The sequence below is a fragment of the Achroia grisella genome, unplaced genomic scaffold (genome assembly GCF_030625045.1).
Source record: "Achroia grisella isolate CSIRO2021 unplaced genomic scaffold, CSIRO_AGI_Agris_v1 utg327, whole genome shotgun sequence".
NCBI lineage: Eukaryota > Metazoa > Arthropoda > Insecta > Lepidoptera > Pyralidae > Achroia > Achroia grisella.
In genome coordinates, this window is record NW_026712799.1 from 793,218 (window position 1) to 814,807 (window position 21,590).

The 21,590-nt window shown below is 29.8% G+C and overlaps 2 protein-coding genes across 2 annotated transcripts; one reads left to right on the top strand and one right to left on the bottom strand.

Moving 5' to 3' along the window:
* The first annotated feature begins 1,151 nt into the window (after positions 1-1,151).
* LOC131843676 (twinfilin) lies at positions 1,152-8,024 on the top strand. Its single transcript, XM_059192364.1, has 9 exons — positions 1,152-1,300; positions 1,410-1,487; positions 3,204-3,315; positions 3,611-3,773; positions 4,036-4,169; positions 4,870-4,973; positions 5,559-5,702; positions 6,256-6,374; positions 7,689-8,024. The coding sequence occupies exons 1-9, from the start codon at positions 1,276-1,278 to the stop codon at positions 7,839-7,841; spliced, it is 1,032 nt and encodes a 343-aa protein (XP_059048347.1). The 5' UTR covers positions 1,152-1,275; the 3' UTR covers positions 7,842-8,024.
* A 4,121-nt stretch (positions 8,025-12,145) lies between these two features.
* LOC131843677 (RPII140-upstream gene protein) lies at positions 12,146-15,362 on the bottom strand. The gene is made up of 6 exons (XM_059192365.1): positions 15,149-15,362; positions 14,587-14,752; positions 14,143-14,231; positions 13,511-13,644; positions 12,869-12,977; positions 12,146-12,592 (listed from the first exon to the last, which is right to left on the bottom strand). The coding sequence occupies exons 1-6, from the start codon at positions 15,295-15,297 to the stop codon at positions 12,472-12,474; spliced, it is 768 nt and encodes a 255-aa protein (XP_059048348.1). The 5' UTR covers positions 15,298-15,362; the 3' UTR covers positions 12,146-12,471.
* Between the last annotated feature and the right edge of the window lie 6,228 nt (positions 15,363-21,590).

A 21,590-nucleotide genomic window follows, 5' to 3' on the forward strand; every position in this document is an offset into this window, starting at 1 on the left:
CACATCCAGGTAGAACTATGTCGTTGGCGGTTCGTGTTGTTAGCAAACTTCCCAAGACAAATAGAATATAAAGCAGAAGCTCGCGTGTGCGCAGCTTATCAATCATCCGAGATGATGTGTTCGCACTGCCTCTAAATTATTCAAATAATTTACTGGCTGAGTTTTTTTCTATGGTCTTCCTCTTTTGAAGTTGAGTAATCGCTTGTAGACTAAACAATTACCTTTTTATATTTTAACTATAAATGTGCTATTCTATTCTATTATTTACCGAGATGAATTTGGAACTGGAACGGTGCATTCGCCTGCACTAACGTAATATGCTGGCGGACAACTGCGGAGAATGATAAGCGAGCATAAAGTCAGGCAGATCAGTTAAGTCTGTAGAGATATGTAATATCTGTGAAAGTGGCGAATTCACCTTAAATTAATCATGATAGTTTCTAAGGTAAGTAGTAAGTGTAGTGCAAGCTGACTTGCGAGTTACATGACTAATAAATGGGCTTCCAGTCCGCATTACTAATAATCGTCTGTTGTGATGTATGATCAGCGATTACAAAATCGTCTGCTTAGTTGCCTCTGTCTGTCTATGCTGATAATATTTATGCTCCTACAATATCTTATTATTTTACCTTGTCTTATACAAACATATTCTTTTTACACCTATTTATAAACCAGAGAATATGGCAACAATCACAAAAAATATTTTTAGTATTTAATTAGGTATACAGGTTTTTTTATATTCAGCTTCTTATATTTTATATACATACGTATACTAACTAATTTATTTAGGTGTACTCACTTTATATATAGGTATGCTATCTTAAACGTTCTAAAATTAATTAATGTTAAGAAAATACTCATTATATATTAAATTGAAATAAGTATATAATATATATACTTATTTCAATTTATCCATAAATATTTAAAATGTTTCTCATTAAAACATTTTTGAAATAATTACTTTAGTAAACTTTGCTATAAAAATATCATTACAGAACACTAGTATTTATCGATTGTTTGATCGTTGTTTAACTTCTTCCTGTAATCATGTAAGGCTCAGTGTATAAACGTCAAACAACACATGACGTTTTGTAGACGTCGTCACCATCTCACTGATCTGTGAATTTGACTATGACATTTGACAGTTTCATTAAAATCAGTAATATTTAGTCACTGTTTCTTTTGTGTTGATTTTTCCTCTACACTATAATAAAATAATAATAAATAGAAGTACATTGTTTTCCCTTTCGGTTTATACATTATTTCTTAATTAAAATGTCCCATCAAACAGGAATCCAAGGTAAATAATAACTGAATAGATATTATGCAGATAATTCTGTTCCTACTTAATTTTACCTTCATTTGAGTGAAATATTGAATAAAAACTATATTTTTTTACATTATTGCAGCCAATGCAGAACTTAAAAAGTATATTGGAAAGTGTCGAGATGGAGATATACGGTTTATGAAAATTAGCATAGAAAACGGTATTTTATTTTTTGATCTTTAAACATAGAATATTGTAACCACATTTGCATGCATATTTACTATTATTTAGTGTACACAATTCTTATACTTGTTAGCAATATCAACCTTTCAAATTAATGGAATATCCCATATTTCATATATCAATATCAATGACCTAGGAGATATATCATGTCATTTATATAAGAACAAATATGGGATTGGGATGGAATGGGATTGTTAATAATATAGACAATAACCCCAAAGCTAACAATGTGCCATAACAGATTAACCTCCATGGAATGCTCCCTGGAAACTATGAATTGAAATTCCTGCTGAATTTGCCACAATGGGCTATTTGATCTAGCATCATGCTCATCTTATCCTCCATTGCTGCACTGCTAGCGTAAATCTATAGCACAGACAATAGCATCATTCCACTATCACTCAATAAAATATGGGATTGGAGACTAACCTAATATAACAAGTGAGCTGTTAGCGAGAAATTAGGAACCTAATAATACAAGAAATGCAGTGAAATATCAAAATGCAAAAAAGTTTTAGGAAAAATTCATATTATTACAGTCTTGATAGATTGTCCCTTTGAAAATAAAATGTAGCCAACCTACACTAGGGATGCTATTATTTTGATATCTTTGTTATGTCATTACTATTTATCATCATACAATAATTTATTTTTACATAACTCTATTCTTCCTGTGTATATACATCCTTCTATCCTACATGTTCCTTTTATAACATAAGGTAAGATGAGAGGATCTGGTGACTTCTTAGAACACAGGTTATTCAGATACCTAATACAGTCACCAGTTCTTCACCTATAAATATTTATCATTAACTTTATAAACTGAAATGGCTGTTACACTGTAAATTTACATATTTAATAGACATTTATATAAATTGAAATGGCAAACAAGCTGATGACCCACCTGATGGTAAGCAGTGACTGTCACCTATATACATGAACAAGACATTGGATCTCACATTACCATGTGAAACCAGCTACTCTTGCATTGCTATTCGAGAGGATTAAAATGTTAAGTTTAAGATATGTGTTACTATTATTAATTTAAATAAAGAAAATATCACTTCATTCAAATAATATTGAATCAATGAATGAATGAAACTCTTTATTTTTCCTTTCACAGAATAAACAGTTACATACACAATTATGCATAAAAAAATAAAAACACAATATTAAACAAGACAAAAAAGTAACAACTTGGCCTTATCTCTAAAAATCAATCTCTTACTGTTTATGATAGATAATACATGAGTATGTTTTATCTTCACTTGTATTTGGAATGGCAATACTTTGGATAAATTTAATGCTTAGGCTGCAGAGTAGACAATGAATGATTAATAAATAGTATAAATAGTACATGGTGAGCTGGGTCATTATGATCCCTAATATGGTTTAGTACAATGGTAACTGGCTTAACTAGTAAATAGGTGGGCGCTGTTTGTTTGGGTTATGGAACTGATCACATTACTAATTATTCTTCAAAATGCATTACTTACATGTATATTACTTTAAACATATCTGTATTTTTGTATTCATGCACAGTGAGTTTCTTGTTAGTTTAGTTCTTTAATCATAAATCTTTAATATTCATTCAGAACAGATGGTAGTATTACTTCCTAAAAGTGTTTATATTATATACTTACATGAAACAAGATATTTTTATTGTAATAAAAATATATTTTGTATGTTTCAGAGGAACTAGCATTGGCTAAATATCATGCTGTTAAAGGTTCATGGGAACAGGATTTTGATAAATATTTGCCTTCTTTAGTTATTGAAGATCAGCCATGCTATATTCTGTTCAGGTGAGATTAAAGATCTAATTTGCTAATATTATGCCCAAAATGTGCTAGGTATAGATATAGGACTATATATATATATGCATATAAATTTCCCAAATATAGAATATATTTTTATTAAAATGGTTTAGTTTATTGTTGATTTCTTTTAATGAAGTATGTAGAGGAAAAAATTAAACTAGTTTAAGGTTTTTTCCTTCTTAATTTATATTCTAAAAACATACTTCACAACTTGTATGGGAAAACAGAACTACTTTTGTATACACATTTGATAACATATGATTTGTTGTACATTTTTCAGACTTGACACGACAAATTCTCTGGGATATGAATGGCTTTTGCTTAGTTGGTCCCCTGACAGTGCTCCAGTTCGGCAGAAAATGTTGTATGCATCAACTAAAGCAACACTCAAACAAGAGTTCGGATCTGCACATATTAAAGATGAGATGCATGCCACAGTTAAGGTATAGTAACATTTTATGTCATTTCAACTTGTTACATAAGTATCAATTTTGTCTAAATATTTTATTATATTTTTTTTACATTATTATATTTTTTTCTATGTTGAAGTCTTATAATTTCACCATTATTCAAGTGTTTTTATTATTATATGAAATATTTTTTCTTCTAATTATTTTTGGACAACATTGGGTACACCATAATACATGTATACCGTCTCTCCTTCTGAATACTTACAATTACTATGATTAAACATTTGTTTTGTAGGATGAGGTGTCACTCAAAGGCTACAAAGCGCATTTAAGTGGTATCAGTGCACCAGCGCCCCTCACTGACAGGGAGGAGGCATTGAAAGAGCTTCAACATAGTGAACATAACACAAACTACAGTACTGACTCTAGGTAAATTTTATTATGATTACATTTAAATAATCCTTTCATTTTTAATATGAATCCTATAATAAAAGATATTTCAGTAGTGTGACCTTGTAGTTAAATACTATAGATAACTTAAACATCTGATCATCATTATCATTTGGAATTTGGCACCAAGAACTTTATATTAATGTGGTCTACATTGTCCTGGCAGTCACTCTAATTAAATTATCAATAACAAATTTATCGGAGATATATTGATCGAATCACCAATGGCCACATTAGATTCAATATATTCAATAAATTTTGACATGTCAAATATTGGATTTACTAAAACATGGTTAATTGACAGTGCCAGCGCCTCTGTATTATCTTATATATAAAATTCTCGTGTCACAGTTTTCGTTCCCATACTCCTCCAAAACGGCTTGACCGATTCTCATGAAATTTTGTGAGCGTATTGAGTAGGTCTGAGAATCGGCCAACATCTATTTTTCATCACCCTAAATGTTAGGGGTAGTCCACCCCTAAATTTTTGTTTTTTTATTTTAAGGCAAAACAATGTTTGCTGGGACAGCTAGTTACATATAAATTATCAAAAAAAGATTTCTACTTGAGTCAGCTAGATCTTGCTCCTCTCTGCTGTGATGGTGATTTTTAATATATAATTTGCAATATAGTTTGTGTCATGATATTTGTTAAAGATTTAAATTATAAAATTTTTCAGACAATCAACAATGGGCGGTGTTGGCTTCCCAATTACAGATGATGCTGAACAAGGCATTGTTGATTTGCAACGAGGTTCTTACAATTATTTACAGTTTAGAATAGGTAAATTTATAGTATTATATTTGATACTGTCCCTATTTAATACTTTATAATAATCCAGGACAGTTCACACACCGTCTTGTAGACCCAAACTGAGCAGAGCTATACTATAAGTATTAAACAACTGATATACTGCATATTTTTTTGTAAAATGTTCAACACCCAGACCCATATAAAGAATCTTACATACAAATGTTTGTATCGTACGAGGAATTATACTCGTGACCATCGGATGTTAGGCGGTGTGTGATACCGCTACACTACTTCTATAAAAAATTTCAACCAGTATGTATGAAATGCAATATGAATGAAATGCCTGGATAAAAAATGTTATTGTTTTAAATGACTACATGTAGGTTTGTGACAGGGAATCGTCAGATGCAATATATGAGGATTGTAAATTGAAAAGATATTTACAGCAGTTTGGAAGAGAGTGGACCAACCACTCTCTTCCAAACTGCTCTAAATCTCTTTCCAAAATCCTAATATATTGCATTTCCATTGGCATTGGCATTATTTACAAGGATACAGCTATATCCACGATAAGTTTTTTAGCATGTATATAGTATGTTACTCTATAATTTACAGATTTGGATGAAGAAAAGATTCATTTATCAAAAGCAGCCAAAATATCTCTTGTAGAATTGCCTCAGCAAGTGCCAAGCGATGAAGCGAGGTACCATCTGTATATCTTCACACACACTCATGAAGGTGACCACATGGAAAGTTTTGGTTAGTATTTTTTTTACAAAATGTGTGGTATATTGGTATATTGATTGGAAATAAATGCTACTCTTATTATGAATGAAGACACGGAAATTAAACTATATGTTAATTGTTCTTTACATACTGGTATGTTTCCTTCTTAAGGTGTCATTGCCTTATCTTTTTGAGGATTTTAAGCCTATTTCTATTTTGCCTTACTTCTCTGAAAGATATACAGTGAATTAAAAACAACTCCTCTCATTTCATTTTTTAGAATTAAACTTATGAGTCTCTTTCAATCTGGATTGTGTTTAGAATGTGCACATTTATTTGTGTATTTGTACATGTAAATAAATCAATCGAGTGTATTATATTATATTTTTGTATGTTTTAGTATCTTCAGTTGCATAATTTGTATATGTATATTAGTAAATTTCAAGCAGTTCTCTCTATTTATTACCCCACAAACGCCTAAGGTTAGCTGGGAGTAAGTGCCATATAGCATTAGACTCGCCTGTTGGACAAAATTTTATGTTTTGTTTTGTTCAATAAATAATAAATTTGAACTTTACTATTTCAGTTTTCATTTATTCAATGCCCGGATATACCTGCAGTATAAAGGAGAGAATGATGTATTCAAGTTGCAAAGGACAATTTCTAGAAATCATTGAGAGGATGGGCATTGAAATAGCAAAACGAGTAAGTTATAACAATAATAATCTCAGGACAATTCACACAGCGCCATCTAGTCCCAAGTTACGCTATCTAAAGCTTGTGTTACGGATACTAGATAACTGATACAAGTACATAGATATTTTATTTTGTTCGTAAATACATACATATTATACATAGAAGACACCCAGACCGATACAAACAATCGTACTCATGAATACAAATGTTTGCGCCGTGCGAGGAATCGAACCCGCGACCATCGGACGTAAAGCGGTTAGACCGCTAGACCACCGAGGTCGTCGTTTCTGTTCTATAGTATTCTTAGGTATTATAAAGTATACAATCAATTGTATCAATAAAATTGCCGAATTATTGTTTCTATTTGCAATATTTATGGCCCATAAATGGATTAAGATAATCAATTTCAATGATTTGGTGGTTTGAAATGATGGAATCTATATATAGTATCACCTCAGCACTGTAGTGTCTATGTATAACGTGATGAGGTGTTGCTACTTAATTTATTTGTTTACAGTAATATTTTGTTATAAAGTGTCTATACACTTTATAACAAAATATTACTGTAAAGTTGAAATTTCTGTAAACTGCCTAATTATAGCATTATTTAAGTTGTTACCTGGGCTTATCATCAACTTGAACCATGACGCGGAGTCATAATGAGGACTGGCTTTACACTGAAGTTAAATCTAAATTAAGTACCATTGTAAACAAGTGGTACATTAAACAAAGGGCCAAGTATTGACAGAAATATTATAAGAACATGTACATAGGCACAAATCCATTACATACAAAATAATATTTACTTACAAAATATAACATTCGCCTTTGGAACTCTCTACCACTCTCCATTCGATCCGCTCAATCTCATACAATATTTAAAAGTCGTCTAAGGTCTCATTATCTGTCCCTATAGCAATTTTTTTTTTCCTATTTAACTCTGAAATCTTGCAATATGTTGAATATATGTATGTATATTTATTTATTTATATATATATATGTATGTCTATTAATTAGTTTGATAATTATAGTGTCTTGTGTGTGCCATCTACCTCTCCTGTGTATGTTAGTCCTATCTTGCAGGTTGTCTGTAAGAAATTGCTTATAGCGATAAGACCGCCTTTTGTTCATAATTTTCTATTTATTGTTTTTTTTTTTTATTGTATTTCTTCTATGTGCACAATAAAGAGTTTATTATTATTATTATAACCACACGAACCATTGTAATATGACCTTTATTATATTTACTTTGTCTGATCTACATAGCAATTGATTGTTACTTCAGCCGATTATTTAGTAATGTGAAACTATATTACTTTACAGTTGGAAATAGATGACGGTAAGGAGTTGACTGAAGAATTCCTATATGATGAAATTCATCCTAAGAGAAACCTTCACCGACCTGCATTCGCCAAGCCAAAAGGTCCGCCCAACCGAGGTGCCAAGCGCATAACTAAATCGCAGTCTACTCAATAAATGTAAGAGAGTGTAGATTATTTACAATTACAATTACATTTACAATTGCGGGCTGCAGTGTAAATGTTATGAATGTGGAAACACAATCATTAATATTACAAAAAATACGTATGACGACCAAAGAGAAGTCAACCGGCATTATGGGTCGAATTAGGAAATTATTTTACTTACAAGTATTTTCTGTTTACGGTTTCGTTGCTCACATGATGCAAATATATGTATTAGTATTTTAATTATTACAATTTAAAATTCATGCAATAATATGATGATAAAGATGTGATAACTATCGGATGTCTAGTACTTATCCCTAATTCAAGCTATTTTATTTGGTACTAAACAGTTTTACGTTATTTTACCAACTTTTTACAAGTTACATATGTGTAATTATTTAAAGTGAGTATAGTTACAATATTTTATATCTCTATAAATTATTTTAAATTGACATCCATTTTTACCCGAATAAAACATGCTACTACCTTTCATTTCAAACCTTTTTATATTTTTATATTCGCTTTTTATTCGATTGTTATATTGGTATTATAATTTAATGAAATAATATTGCCGAATTTATATAGCTATACATATGACAAAAAGACGATAGAAATTAAATGTTGTATCTAGGAATCATATAAAATGTAACAACTAGATTATCTTTTATTATAAACGTAGATAATATATCTAATTATTATTGGGAATAGTTACAATGATTTATAAGATGGATTAATTCCCCTAACATTGAAAAAACTGTTACCTATAATGACGTTTAAAATGCTTACATATAAAATTAATAACACAGACAGAACATTTAGTTATGGCTTTAAATTTGTTTAAAATTTACTATTAATGTTGTTAACTATAAATTTAATGTATTAGGATTGGTATCAAAAGGAAAATATGGAACTTCTAAAAAATCCCAATATACTTTTTCACTATGTATTGTAAATTACAACAGCAGATTTGATATTAAGGAATACAAAATATCTTAAATAGTTATATATCGCTTGTTTACAATCTGACAACTGTTATCATTTGTTTAGAATATTTTTGCTTTTTTATATATAATTGCTGAAATATTTTTTTATAAACTGTTATATATACTTGTATAGTGTGATAATACATATTTAAAAAGGGTAACTTAGTGAAAGCTTTTTTATAATAAGATATAGTGCGTGATATTTAATAAATGGATATGATGTAATGTATATTTGGGATTAAAAACTGAACTGTCAGAATCCTATATGAGACACTGCCCCTAGATTCTTACTACTCCTTAGTCAACTATTTACTATTATATTAAAGACTTGCACATTTCTTACAATTGGGATATTTTTTTACACCCAGAAGATTAAATTAATTTCTTTAATTTGTTCAATTGATAATGCGATAGTAATGAGCATGCGTAACTTTAACTATTTAAACCTCATAAGATGAAGTGTCCATTTGCATAAGACTGTAAAATTTTCACTATTTTTATGTATAGATTTTGTAATTTTTTGGTCATTATATTTTATACGCTGCTTGGCAAGAATATAGGAAGAAATATTAGTATTGTTGACTTGGTTGTGAAATAAGACATAATAATTGAATTATTATTAGAACACAATATGCAAATTATCACAATTGTGATATAGATGGCGCTAGTGTTTACTACAAAATATAAACATTAAACGCATTAAAGATGTGCACACCTATTCAGTTTATTAAATAAAAATACTGAATTAAAATAATTCTATAATACTATATATTGTCATTAAAAGACTACTTGGTGTATTTAGCACTACATATTAGAAAAAATTCTGATATGACAATTTTTTTTTTGCTGCGGCAGTTCCATCGTTATTAAAATTATATTGACATTTCAATTACTGTTTTAGATATACTTTTAGAGAAAAGAACGTCAGAATAAGGGGGACACCCTTATAGCATTTCGTATGACAACTATACAAGTAAATTTTATAACTTTCCTTTTGCTTGAGGCAAGTTCTAATGATGTCATTCTAAAACTAGTCTGTATTTATCAGTCAAATATAATATAATAATTTTATTATGCAAATTTTTATAATACCGTAGTTATATACCAACAGTGTTCGTAAATCTCTGCTTTTTAATATACCAATCACGTATCAGTAAATACTCAAGTAGTATTATTAGCGTGTCTATTCTATAATTTAATTACATATTTCTGTATATTTAATGTATTGTCTAACTTGCTACAATTAATTATAATGAATTACTCTTTTAGATGTTTACTACTTTCATTAAATTTCATATTTACTTCATTGATTGAAATCGTGAATCATTGATTTCGAAAATTTATCTACTGTTTATGTGCTAGGTACATGCATGAATTTGTTTTAAGTATTTTAAGTGTTAAATATTTAGTATTTTATGTGTATACGTGTGTAATACATCGCTATAAGTGTAATTAATAATTGCTGTTATTCCTCTTCTGGATAATGTCTCTCCCTTTTGACTTTTATGACATTAAATCTAGAGTTCACATTTCTTGATTGTGATTTAAAGTTATATAAATTTTGAAAAATATAATTCTTTCGTTTAGGTAATATTTTTATGGCTACTTTCTTTCGTACATTATATCTATGAATTATGTAGTATAGTGAAACACCTCATTTACAGTAAAAAAAAGTACCTGGAATGTATTTCTGTAATGATTTTTTTAAATTTAATATTGTTTTAAGACGTTTACGAAACTGCAATAAAGCAACAAGATAAAAAATGACAATAAGATGATAAGACAAGTATTAAGTATCCTACGAATTATCAGAAATAGTTGCAATACAATTATGTATATGTTAATATTGACAAAAATATGAATTCTCACATAAGCAGTGAATAGAGTTTCAGTTCGTGGACCATTATAAATGGTCCTTATCGGGTTAAAAAATACATAAATAGTACTTAATAAGCAAGAGCGGACCATATTCACGATCCGCTCAAATTTATTAAATATTTATTTAATTACATGCAGTATTACCAAAATTAACTCCTACTAATTAATTATGTTTTCTCTTGATGTTTTTATGATATACATCCATTATTTTTTTAAATATACAACACGTCCATTTATTTACCCTATTTATACGTTATGTGACCCTTATTAAATGGTAAATATACCACACTGTAATGTGAATGCTAAGGATTTAAAAAACATACTTAATAGGTATTCTCTTCTCTCTTCCATGTTAAGTTTTATTTAAATGTCATACATATACATATGCATTCTAATATAAAATCGTCCTTTTATTTTACGTTGCCAATGTTTTAATCGCATCATCTTGCCATGATAAATATGAACTATGACAATGTACATTTAATTAAAATACAAATGAAAATATTAGTAAAATTTTAATTTTAACTTTTAAGTAGATGCATATTATAGCAATTTTGTTTACACTCGATACTATATATAACTTAATGCACAAATGTTATCTTTTGTAAATGTAGGACTTTCATACTATTTTTATATAATACAATTATACCTTTTAATATCGGTTCCATGTAGTGTGCAATAATAATTAAATGCTTTAATATAATGTCTTTGTTTATTTGCCAACATTTTTTTATTTTATTCATTTATTGTATTAATATTAACGTAACAAGATAAAAACAGCTAAAACATAATACTGTTTAAGATTTTTCTATTACAAATAGAATGAGGTTTCATTACTCCCCTGAGCCTTGTGATAGTGGTAAAGCTGTAATATATTTAAACGCCTAAAATTAAACATCAAATGTTGCTTATTTCTTGGTATCATGGTGATTATTTCTTGCTGAATGCTTATATTTCATAATGATTGGAAATAATACATTTTTAATCATGTTTTCTTCCATTTTAAAGAATGTATTATAGGTACGTGGTAGTACATTATTGGCGTTATTGTTATATTTATATAGACTAAATCAATTTCATAATAATATAAAATTATCGATAAAAATTGTGGTTGTTGTTATACAACAACCTATATAGATTTTTTTGTCCTATATTTGGTATTTTTGTAACTGACCGTACACCAAAATTAGACTCCGAAAACTCGTACACTCGTACTCTTGTTGACTTGGCTCGATAACTGCCGGATATTTATGTATAAATGTATGGAATCATTTCTAACATTAAAGTTGTGTTGCGTAAATAATTTCAATCATATATAATGGCCTATGCGTCTATTATAGACGATTTATGGCGTAATGGTCCGTGAACAGCTTTTTTCGTGGCTGTATAAACCGATACGATATTTCAATCATACGTATACAATATTGTTACGTATCTATCTATCTACGATAGCTATCTTGTAGCTTGTATGTACCTATCTCAGCAAAACAGTTGTCATGTGGACCGATTTGCCTGCCAACTATTTTCATGCTTTTTACAAATCATCCACTAGAATTTCGATCTGCGTCAAATCTAACGACGCCTAGCGTTGACACCATCGAAAAAAAGTAGCCCGAATTAGAAAAGAACCATGTTCTTCTACGACATACCAATTACAATTGTTTTTCTTGGAAATTAATAAACTGCATTATTTCATTATAATTATTATATTTACAGATTCGAACTAAATTTTAAACTAATGTATTTAATTATTTTATTAATATTTACACATATTTTTCACTATTTGACATCTTCTATCTTCTGTTGTCCCTTCTCTTGTATTAGTTCTTGGTGGTGTCTTGTCAAATCATCATTTTTTATTTTAGCCGATTTCTCTAATGCTTGATTATATTGATCCACTCTACAAAATTAAAGCAGGTAAGTACATAGTAAATAATCACGACTCGAATTCAAGAAACTGAGCAACATTACCAAAGTAGCCAAGTGGAAACTGGAAAATAATTCTTAAAAACATCATATAAAACTATACAATCCTGTAAAAATTTAATGTGAAATGCTCAACTTTTATATTTGCACTTTGTAGAAAAGGTGATAGTGGTACTTTTATGAGTTGAATACTCATAAAACCTAACTTTTAGCAGGGTATGATTTTACTACTAACTATGTATATACCAACCTAGCTTCTTTAACTTTATACAATGCTGCTCTAATATCATCCATATTGACTCCAACAAGATGTAAAAGACCTAAAATGACGCAACCTCCTATAAGGCCTAGAATAGAGCCTGAAATAAAAAAATTGTTCATATTTTTCATATTCATATATATATATCATATAAATAAAAAAAAAATTCGAAAATTAGATAATTTATAATTTCCATACAACGTCAGAATTTAATTTTTGATAGAATTTAACAAAAATGGCTTTCATTATTTTAAGATCAATAAAATAGAATGTGTATGTAAATAATATAATAATAATGATAATGTCTAATCCCATACCAAACAAAACTTGTACTATAAGTACTAAAAATATGCCCCAACTATTACAAACGATGTTTGTATCATATGAGATGGAAACTACAACCATTGGAACTAAGGCAGTGGTTTAAATTAGATAAGGTTTAGAAAGAAATCACTAGGAAATTGTTAATTTTCAAAACATGCAATGAAAAATTGAAAGTGATTCACATTCCATATAATTTTAATAGATTTCGAACTGTCCCCTTAACAATCAAATTGCCCCCATGTGGAGCGTGGGCCCCATATGGGAAACACAGATTTAGGCTCGAAATATATATAAAATGTCAAAACATACCCAAGCCTGCTCCAACACAAGTTGCTGCTAAACCAAGATTAACTTTATATAATCCACCAGCAATTGCACCAGCCATTACATATTCCAGCACTGATGTGTTATTTTGGTATACTGATATTGTAGTAGCCACCAAACTGAAATGATAAATTTATTAACAATTAAAGAGATTAAAAAACCTGATCATAATTTTAAGCACCAAATATATTTTAAGTGAATTGCCAATATTCAATCAATGAAATGTTTTTTAAAACATGGAGAATAAATAGGTACAAGAAATGGATGTAATGACAACTGTCCATGAGTTAACACTACACTAATGAAATTTCATTTGAATGCCTGGTCTTTAAGTAGAAATATGATCTATTCTTCACAAGTTCAATATTATTTTGGCTCGTAATTACCATTACTGGGAATTGATACCACATACTGGTTCTAAGTTTCTGGAAGAACCATCCACGAGATCAGGATGGATATTTGACTTTGGGAAGGGTATTTGATCATAATAATCAGCAGTTAAAGTTAATCCAAAAATTAAAAACACATTTTACAGACACATATACATATATGTATAAATAATCATTTCATTTTACATTTATAAAATGCCAAATAAATGCTTACTTAAGATATGTTACCTAAATATTCCTGTAAAGCTACCTAATCTCCATCCCCAACGGTATGCCCCTTTTGCAAATGCCACTGTTACATAGTCTTGTAGCTTTTTCTGCAAAAGACAATAATGAGGACATAATAACTAACTAGAATATTACAAAACATTACAATTAGATATTTAAGTGATGTAAATTTGTTTTATACAGTTATCATAATGTTAATACATAAAAAAATATTATTATATTCTTCCATAATTTTATAAATAACTCATTCTCATGAGAAATGGTAATGTAATAATATAGATTGACTTATAGTGAAGTGTTACACTTCACATTTAGATTTAACCCAAAGAGTAGAAAATGTTATATAGAAAAATATATTAGGCTAATAAAATCAAAAACAAACTTATCACAAGCTTTTGTATGTAGAGTAAGTTAGTTTTATACATAATAACTAAATAGACATACTTTAGCTTGCATAGTAGACTTAAAAATTGTTGCTTGATTGTTTTCTATGAAGTACAGGTATGCCTGCCTGGAGCTCGTAAATCCACCCATACAAGCACCTACAAATGCACCACAGAGAGATGCTTGTACAACTGTGTGTAGTTCAGTGGAGACCTCATCATATTCACTGCAATACAGATTATTACATTGTTATTTGCAATAGAAAAAATATATTTTAATTAGGTTCCTGTAATGGAACACTTGATGGTAAGTTGCGATCACCTTGTGTATTCATAAACAACACTACCAACATTACATCATCATATACTACTTGCGGTACTCATCATACATTGCCATTTCAGGAATAATGTCTTGCTGCAGTACCATATAATTTTACTGCCATACCACTCTCTTCAACCGAAATAAATCTAACAAAGTAAGCGGTCATGCTTGGCAGTTGAAACAGGTGAGACAGAGATGTAAAAATATATATAATTAATGAAAAACATTACATAGCTTCAAATTTGTCTATTAATGAAATTGCAGAATTTATGGAAAAATATAAAGGTTACAAAGCACATACTCCTTGCTATACATTTTGTTCACCCTGTCCCATCCACTTTCAGGGACTGTAGATACCGGTAAGTTCAACATATTATAATCATTTGCATTTTTTTGCTCAAATATTGGAAAAATAAAAGTAGGAGTCAAACGAAGAACTGTTCTCAGCATGTTGACATCGATATGTTCAATAATCTCTGTATAATAATGTTAGTATTTCAGCATAATAAAAACATGTCGAATATCGAAGTACATAAATTGACATTGACAATTCTTTGGCAAGTGTCATTCTTAAATGACATTTGGGATACAATGTTGCCATCTAAAGCTTTGGAGAAAACTACTACTGCCAACAATATCTTGGGGTATTTTATTTTTAATTCCTAAATTTTAGTAAGTTTTGCAAACGCTCAAATCAAAAATGTCTAAACAATATGTATATATTTCTATTTTGTATTTACTTAAACAGCTTTAGTTATAGAACTAAAATAAATACTTGAGAATTATTGTCTTTTCTTCGCGTCTGTCTGTTTCTCCACTACTTTTTAAAAATCACTCGATGGATTATTTTATTCAATACCATTATCACTGTTATTTTATTATACTGTAAACTGTATTTGTATTTTTCGCAACTTTATATTATACCAATATTAACTGTATCATATATACGCTAAGGCCTAATAAATTGAATATAATAAAGTTTAAAATTACAATATCTCTGTGGTTACCACACCGAGTACGGCAAACTGCCCGTAATCTTCCTTTATGAACAATATACATGGACAGCATATTGGTGGGGATCCGGGACACAAACACATAGCTCGCGTTGTGATGATTCCAGCTGCGTTACCCAAAATCTCTTAGCCGGATGTAGTCGACAATATTCTGATCTTAGGTGGAGTGGTGTAAGCGGAACTGGTACATTGCCATTTTGCACCGCTGTTGCGGAATGCAACGAGAAATAAGGCCCAATCGGTGTAGTGCCACAATAATTACAATTGACCCTCTTTGTGCGCCTCTTTTGTAACATGACAAAATCAATCATCATTAGCGAAAATTACAGGCTATGGAGGCATGGTGCTTTATTCCTCCGTAATGGCAACGCCTAAGGGCTACTATAGATGTTATGATGCTACATTCGTATTGTTGTTCATGTGTTGCCGAGGCCCATTGTCCATTTACCTTCAGTGGGGGCCGTCAGGTGGGCCGTCAGCTTGTTTGACATTTATATTATAGTATATAAATATATATAAAGAGAATTATTATTGAAAGGGACTGTTGGCCCTATGATTAAAACTGTAGGTTACTTTTTAAATCATAGACTAAATACCGACTTCCACTTATAGAAACCATCGTAGTTTAATCTTTAAGTTTAAGTACTATGTTACTGATATTGCAACGGGCTCCGTTCCCATTGGGAACATTTTGTTCACTACTCTGTGGTATAGGTATGTGTAAATTTACTAAGTTACAAGATCGAAGGATTATTTCACAGATATGCCTATGTATTTTATATACTTATTTACATTTCATTACCTATGGATCTGATTTCATTGTATTAAAAAATACTATGTAGGTATTATGATATAATATTTTATTTTTATTTCATTTCTAACGAAATTAAGCTTTCTTATTTTTAGTACAACTTGTGGTCATCCAGCGGTGTAAATTAGACCATAATAACAAAGAGTATACCTACGTGTGTGTGTCAAATACGTAATATAGTGTGCGTAATGATTATTTTAAGGTTTTATATTCATACATTTTTTTTAACCTTAGGTAGCATTCTGCACTCTTTTTCTAAGTAAACTACAAGTCTGCGAAATTCAATACAATTTTTGTAAAAAGACGTAGGTACACAGTTTATGCTTCACGTATTAATATCAAATTAATATAATTAAGGGTTGTCAGAATAAAATAAAAATACGATTTTCAACTATATTTTATTATAAAATGACAAAGAATAAATCTAGAGTCAATAGGGTAGTCACTTAGATGATAATATTGTGTATATAATATTTTATAATTTATATGCTGTAGACATAGTGTGGTTTTGATAACCAAAGAGAGCACTTTGGCCTTCACAAAATTAGTTTCATCGACATGAAAATACATTTCTATTGAAACACGCCTGTTAAAGCTTAATATTTAATTTATTAGTAATAGGTATATGACTTCCTTTAAGAGAAAGATTTAGATTGAAAGAAAACATTAGATCCCTGTTTATTATATCCCAATGATTGGTCTTTGGCATATTGATTCAATAATACTAAAAATATTGACAGTTTTGAATCATATCAGCGAATTCACTCTATGATTGAAACAACTTGATGTGCATTTGTTAATTAAATGATGAGATAACGTCAAGTTCCTCAAATAATCGTTTAAAACTATTAACTATTTTAACTTTACACACAACCCTTTAATTTGCACACCATTAGTATTTTTTTTATGAACAACTAAAACAGAATTTGGAGGAACAAACAAGGAAGGTGGGTATCCTCAACAATACTCCCTAGGAAGATTCACCTCGTTAAGTTAGGAATTAATTAACTAGAGCGACTACTGAAATTAGGATAGGTTATTTTAACTATTAAATCTTAAAGTAATGATTATGTTAATCTTTTCTATAGATACTATTAATTTAATTTGTAATTATTAACATAGTTGTTTATAATATTTACATCCGCTGATTATTTTAACACGAGAATAACTGCCATTTTATAGGATTCGTGTGCTTGCGTTAATTTCTTATTCCTGTGGTTTTACTTTTCAAATTCCTTAAATTTGGTGTACATCAATCACATTATCAGCCTATCAATTGGCAGTTAGACGTAAATCCTTTGCTAATACACCGCTTCGATACGGAATGGGTCAGTTCTTTCCACGCGACAGGAATAAGGGACGTGGCACGGACATAAAGTTACCACCCCGACCTTTCGAATGTCGAGAGCAGCGTTTAAATATATTCACATTATACCCTGTGCGATATATATTCCACTTGATAATATTATACAAAATATATCATTGGCAATATTTAAAGTCCCTTACTCCCTTTACAATTTAACTAAACAACAATTGCAATTTGTCTAAATTCATGCTCGAGTCAGTCGACTTCGAAAATTAGACGAAAATTAAGTCACATGCTCGTAGATTTTATACTATTCTCGAAGCGCAATAGATATACAATAGGTATAATTTTAAAATATAGTCGTGTGTAGATATTCACGTCAGGATAGTTTAGTTTAGATCTATAAGTACGAATATGTCTAGAATACCAATTGTGTACTAATGTACATCATTTCTTTATATTGATCCCCTTTAAAATTTATAAGTTTTATTTACAAATACATTTATAATATCTTCCGTGTCTTTCAAGATGATTGGATAAAATTAAAATGTAGGGTGAATTTATAAATACGACATAAAATATATGATGAATTAGAATAAAATAAAAATAATAATATTTCTTCTGACATCAACGCACCGCTGTCGTACTTTAGACAATTGGTATCAAGTTTGTTAGAAAAAAGGGAACATGGTAGGAAGGAATGGCGAAAAATAAAGAACAAAAAGTTATTCAATGATAATAATAGTTTAATTATAATGAAACTAAAATAAGAATGAAATTAAACACACAAAAGGCTTAATATTAAAATAAGAAAATAGGATGACGACATTTTTTAAACACTATAAAAAAACACATCGAAATATAGAAAACAGCCGCCATTGCGATAATAAAAGGAGACAACATTAAATAAAACAAAATTGAAGGATATAAAAGTTTTACGATACATGCGCCTTAGCCAAATCTCTATGTATTGATATGTTGGCCGTTATGCATATATTTATGTAATACTAGATACCAAGTACAGCTAATATAAGAGATAAATATAAAGCGCAATAATAAAGCATACACAGAATGATATGCAGAGATATGTTTAATGTGAAACATAAGGGAGACGATGGGAACATAGCCGACTGTCGACTGTCGACTGTCAACTGTCGACGCACATACATACGGAAGTATCGCGTCAGTACAGTACTTAGCGATCGATCCATGAAGACATTCGAAAACAACTCTCACATTTTTAACGCATAACTTTAACTAACAAATTGAAACAATGTTCACTTACAATGAATAAAATTGCATATATTGCGCTTAATAAAACTCTCAAATATAATTTAACTGTAACATTTTCATCAACTTTTCAATAAATGTTAAGATTACCTCAATTACCTTTTACTTAAAATAATGTGTATTGACTTTAAATTTGGCATCTCATCCTAAACACTGAACTATTTATTATTTTTAATAGTATATTACCATTATTATCTAAATATTTAAAATACTTTTCTAAACACATAAATCACTATAATTATCTATTAGTCAATACCAATGTTACTGAGAAATAATTTAGGCCTGGACACGCTACACACAGTTGCAGGCCCACTCTCAGGGTTGAGCTGTAAGCACTTTGAATTGTTGAAACATTAACATTACGAACGACGCCAGTACGCCGGCGTGTGTGTAGCGTTCTACGCTGAATACAGTGGATATGTAATCTCCTCTTTGTTTTACATTTAATTAAATACGTAATAATAATTTAAAATTACAAATGCGATACCGCCGAGCTCGCCGCATACAAACCACCACCACTCGCAAACCATTTTTCACAATCATTTCCAAAATACAGGCACAGAATCCTGCACCTCATTAGAAAAACATTTTCAAAAACGTGCAAAATATCACCACACCCTGGTCACCTAACATTATCTAAACCAAATAACTACTTTTATTTCCTTATCATAAAGTAGGTACTGATTAATACATTTGTATGATAATAATTTTTCTATTAACTTATACCGTAATGACAATCTATATTTTTTTTCAGTTTTAATCGTCTTATAAGCTCTATATTTGATTAATAATCGGTACGTGATGTATAATATACATTAAAATAGTGTAAATATGTAATTTATTTAATGACATCAGATTGAGTTGAGATGAAGGGAAGTTATTTGATTTCATACAGTATTTAGTCTATGGATTACATTTAATAAAATGAACTAATGAAATCTGTTATACAGTAATCATTTCATCAGTATCCTTACCTAAGGCTTGTGCCACATTATGCGTTATATATCTTACCCGCTCTAAGCAAACCCCCACATTACTGAATTACCAACGGTGGCATTGTCAAGATATGTATGTATTGTAATGACTTAATACTTTACATTTAATGTTAATACTTTCATTAGATACAATGTTATTAGATGAGTCAAGTGGATATCGCCCGCGAATGTCTGTTTTCCTTATTCGTCATAATTCAGGTATATGTTTCACGCATGCTTTGCCTAATCACATAAACTGGACGTGTAACTGAACACTTAAAACTGGTCCTAACAGTTAGAGCATAGATTTCCTTGGATATCACTCTAAGATCAAATTTATATTACAATAAATAACATTCTCTTACCAAAGCTTTTCCTACCAGAGTTTGAAAATTTGAGACGAATTACACTCTTTTTTTCATAAAGTAAAATCACTTACCCACAAACTTAATCTCTTTTGCATTGGACTAGACGCATTTTTAATTAATTTAAGAAGGCAAAGATGTGTGAAATCCAATCTAGAACTCGGATAGTCCAAGAAGCGTGAATATCTTAATATACAGACATAGACAATTAGCGCCTCTTGTTTTATGGTGATTATAATAGTGCAGGGATTCAATCATTTGTTATTTGTGAATCGTTTCAATTTAGTTCTCACAAAATAAACATGAGTCGTCATTTGACTGACGTCTGTATATTAGATTATCGAAGTTGGAGTATATCTATATACAAAATGAAGGGTGTAGTGGAGAGTTATTTAACTAAAATACTGCTTCATAAAGTAGTTATTGTGACCTAGTGTAAATAAATACTGTTGATTATACATGTCATAGAGCACGTTCAGATCTCTGTATACTCTCGAGTGCCGTCGCATCTTCGATGGCTGCAGTGTGGATACATCTTAATATTACACTGAAAATTATTCTAAAAAATACGTCATCGCGATCATATCCACACTGCGGGACCATAGCTACCGACCAGAGACAAAATAAATAATTATCTATAATTAACTGCTTAGTGAAAATGTATGCACGAGCATTTATAGTATGTTGTAACTACTATCATTATTATTATAAATTAACATCGAAATAAATGCATCATGTCACTATTATGTCACCGAACAACGATTAAACAGTGATATATAATCTAGATGCTTAGCAATAGAGTTGTGATTACACTAACTAATAGTCAAGAAGCACTGAAGCTAAACAGATAATATTCATCTAAACAATGAAACGAGTATGGAAGCATGCAAGAACTAAAATATATTACTAAAAATTATTACTAAAACTAATATTGCACACACATACACATTTCTTAACATAACATTCCATTAATAAAAAAAATAA

What these genes read in the sequence shown, in the direction of transcription:
- LOC131843676 (XM_059192364.1), top strand. Translation starts at nt 1,276, where the DNA reads ATGTCCCATCAAACAGGAATCCAAG. An exon ending in TTATTTACAGTTTAGAATAG is followed by an intron (nt 4,974 to 5,558) that starts GTAAATTTATAG and finishes TATAATTTACAG; the next exon opens with ATTTGGATGAAGAAAAGATT. An exon ending in GCATTGAAATAGCAAAACGA is followed by an intron (nt 6,375 to 7,688) that starts GTAAGTTATAAC and finishes ATTACTTTACAG; the next exon opens with TTGGAAATAGATGACGGTAA.
- LOC131843677 (XM_059192365.1), bottom strand. Translation starts at nt 15,297, where the DNA reads ATGCTGAGAACAGTTCTTCGTTTGACTCCTACTTTTATTTTTCCAATA. An exon ending in AACAAAATGTATAGCAAGGA is followed by an intron (nt 14,753 to 15,148) that starts GTATGTGCTTTG and finishes TCTGTATTGCAG; the next exon opens with TGAATATGATGAGGTCTCCA. An exon ending in TATAAAGTTAAAGAAGCTAG is followed by an intron (nt 12,593 to 12,868) that starts GTTGGTATATAC and finishes TTAATTTTGTAG; the next exon opens with AGTGGATCAATATAATCAAG.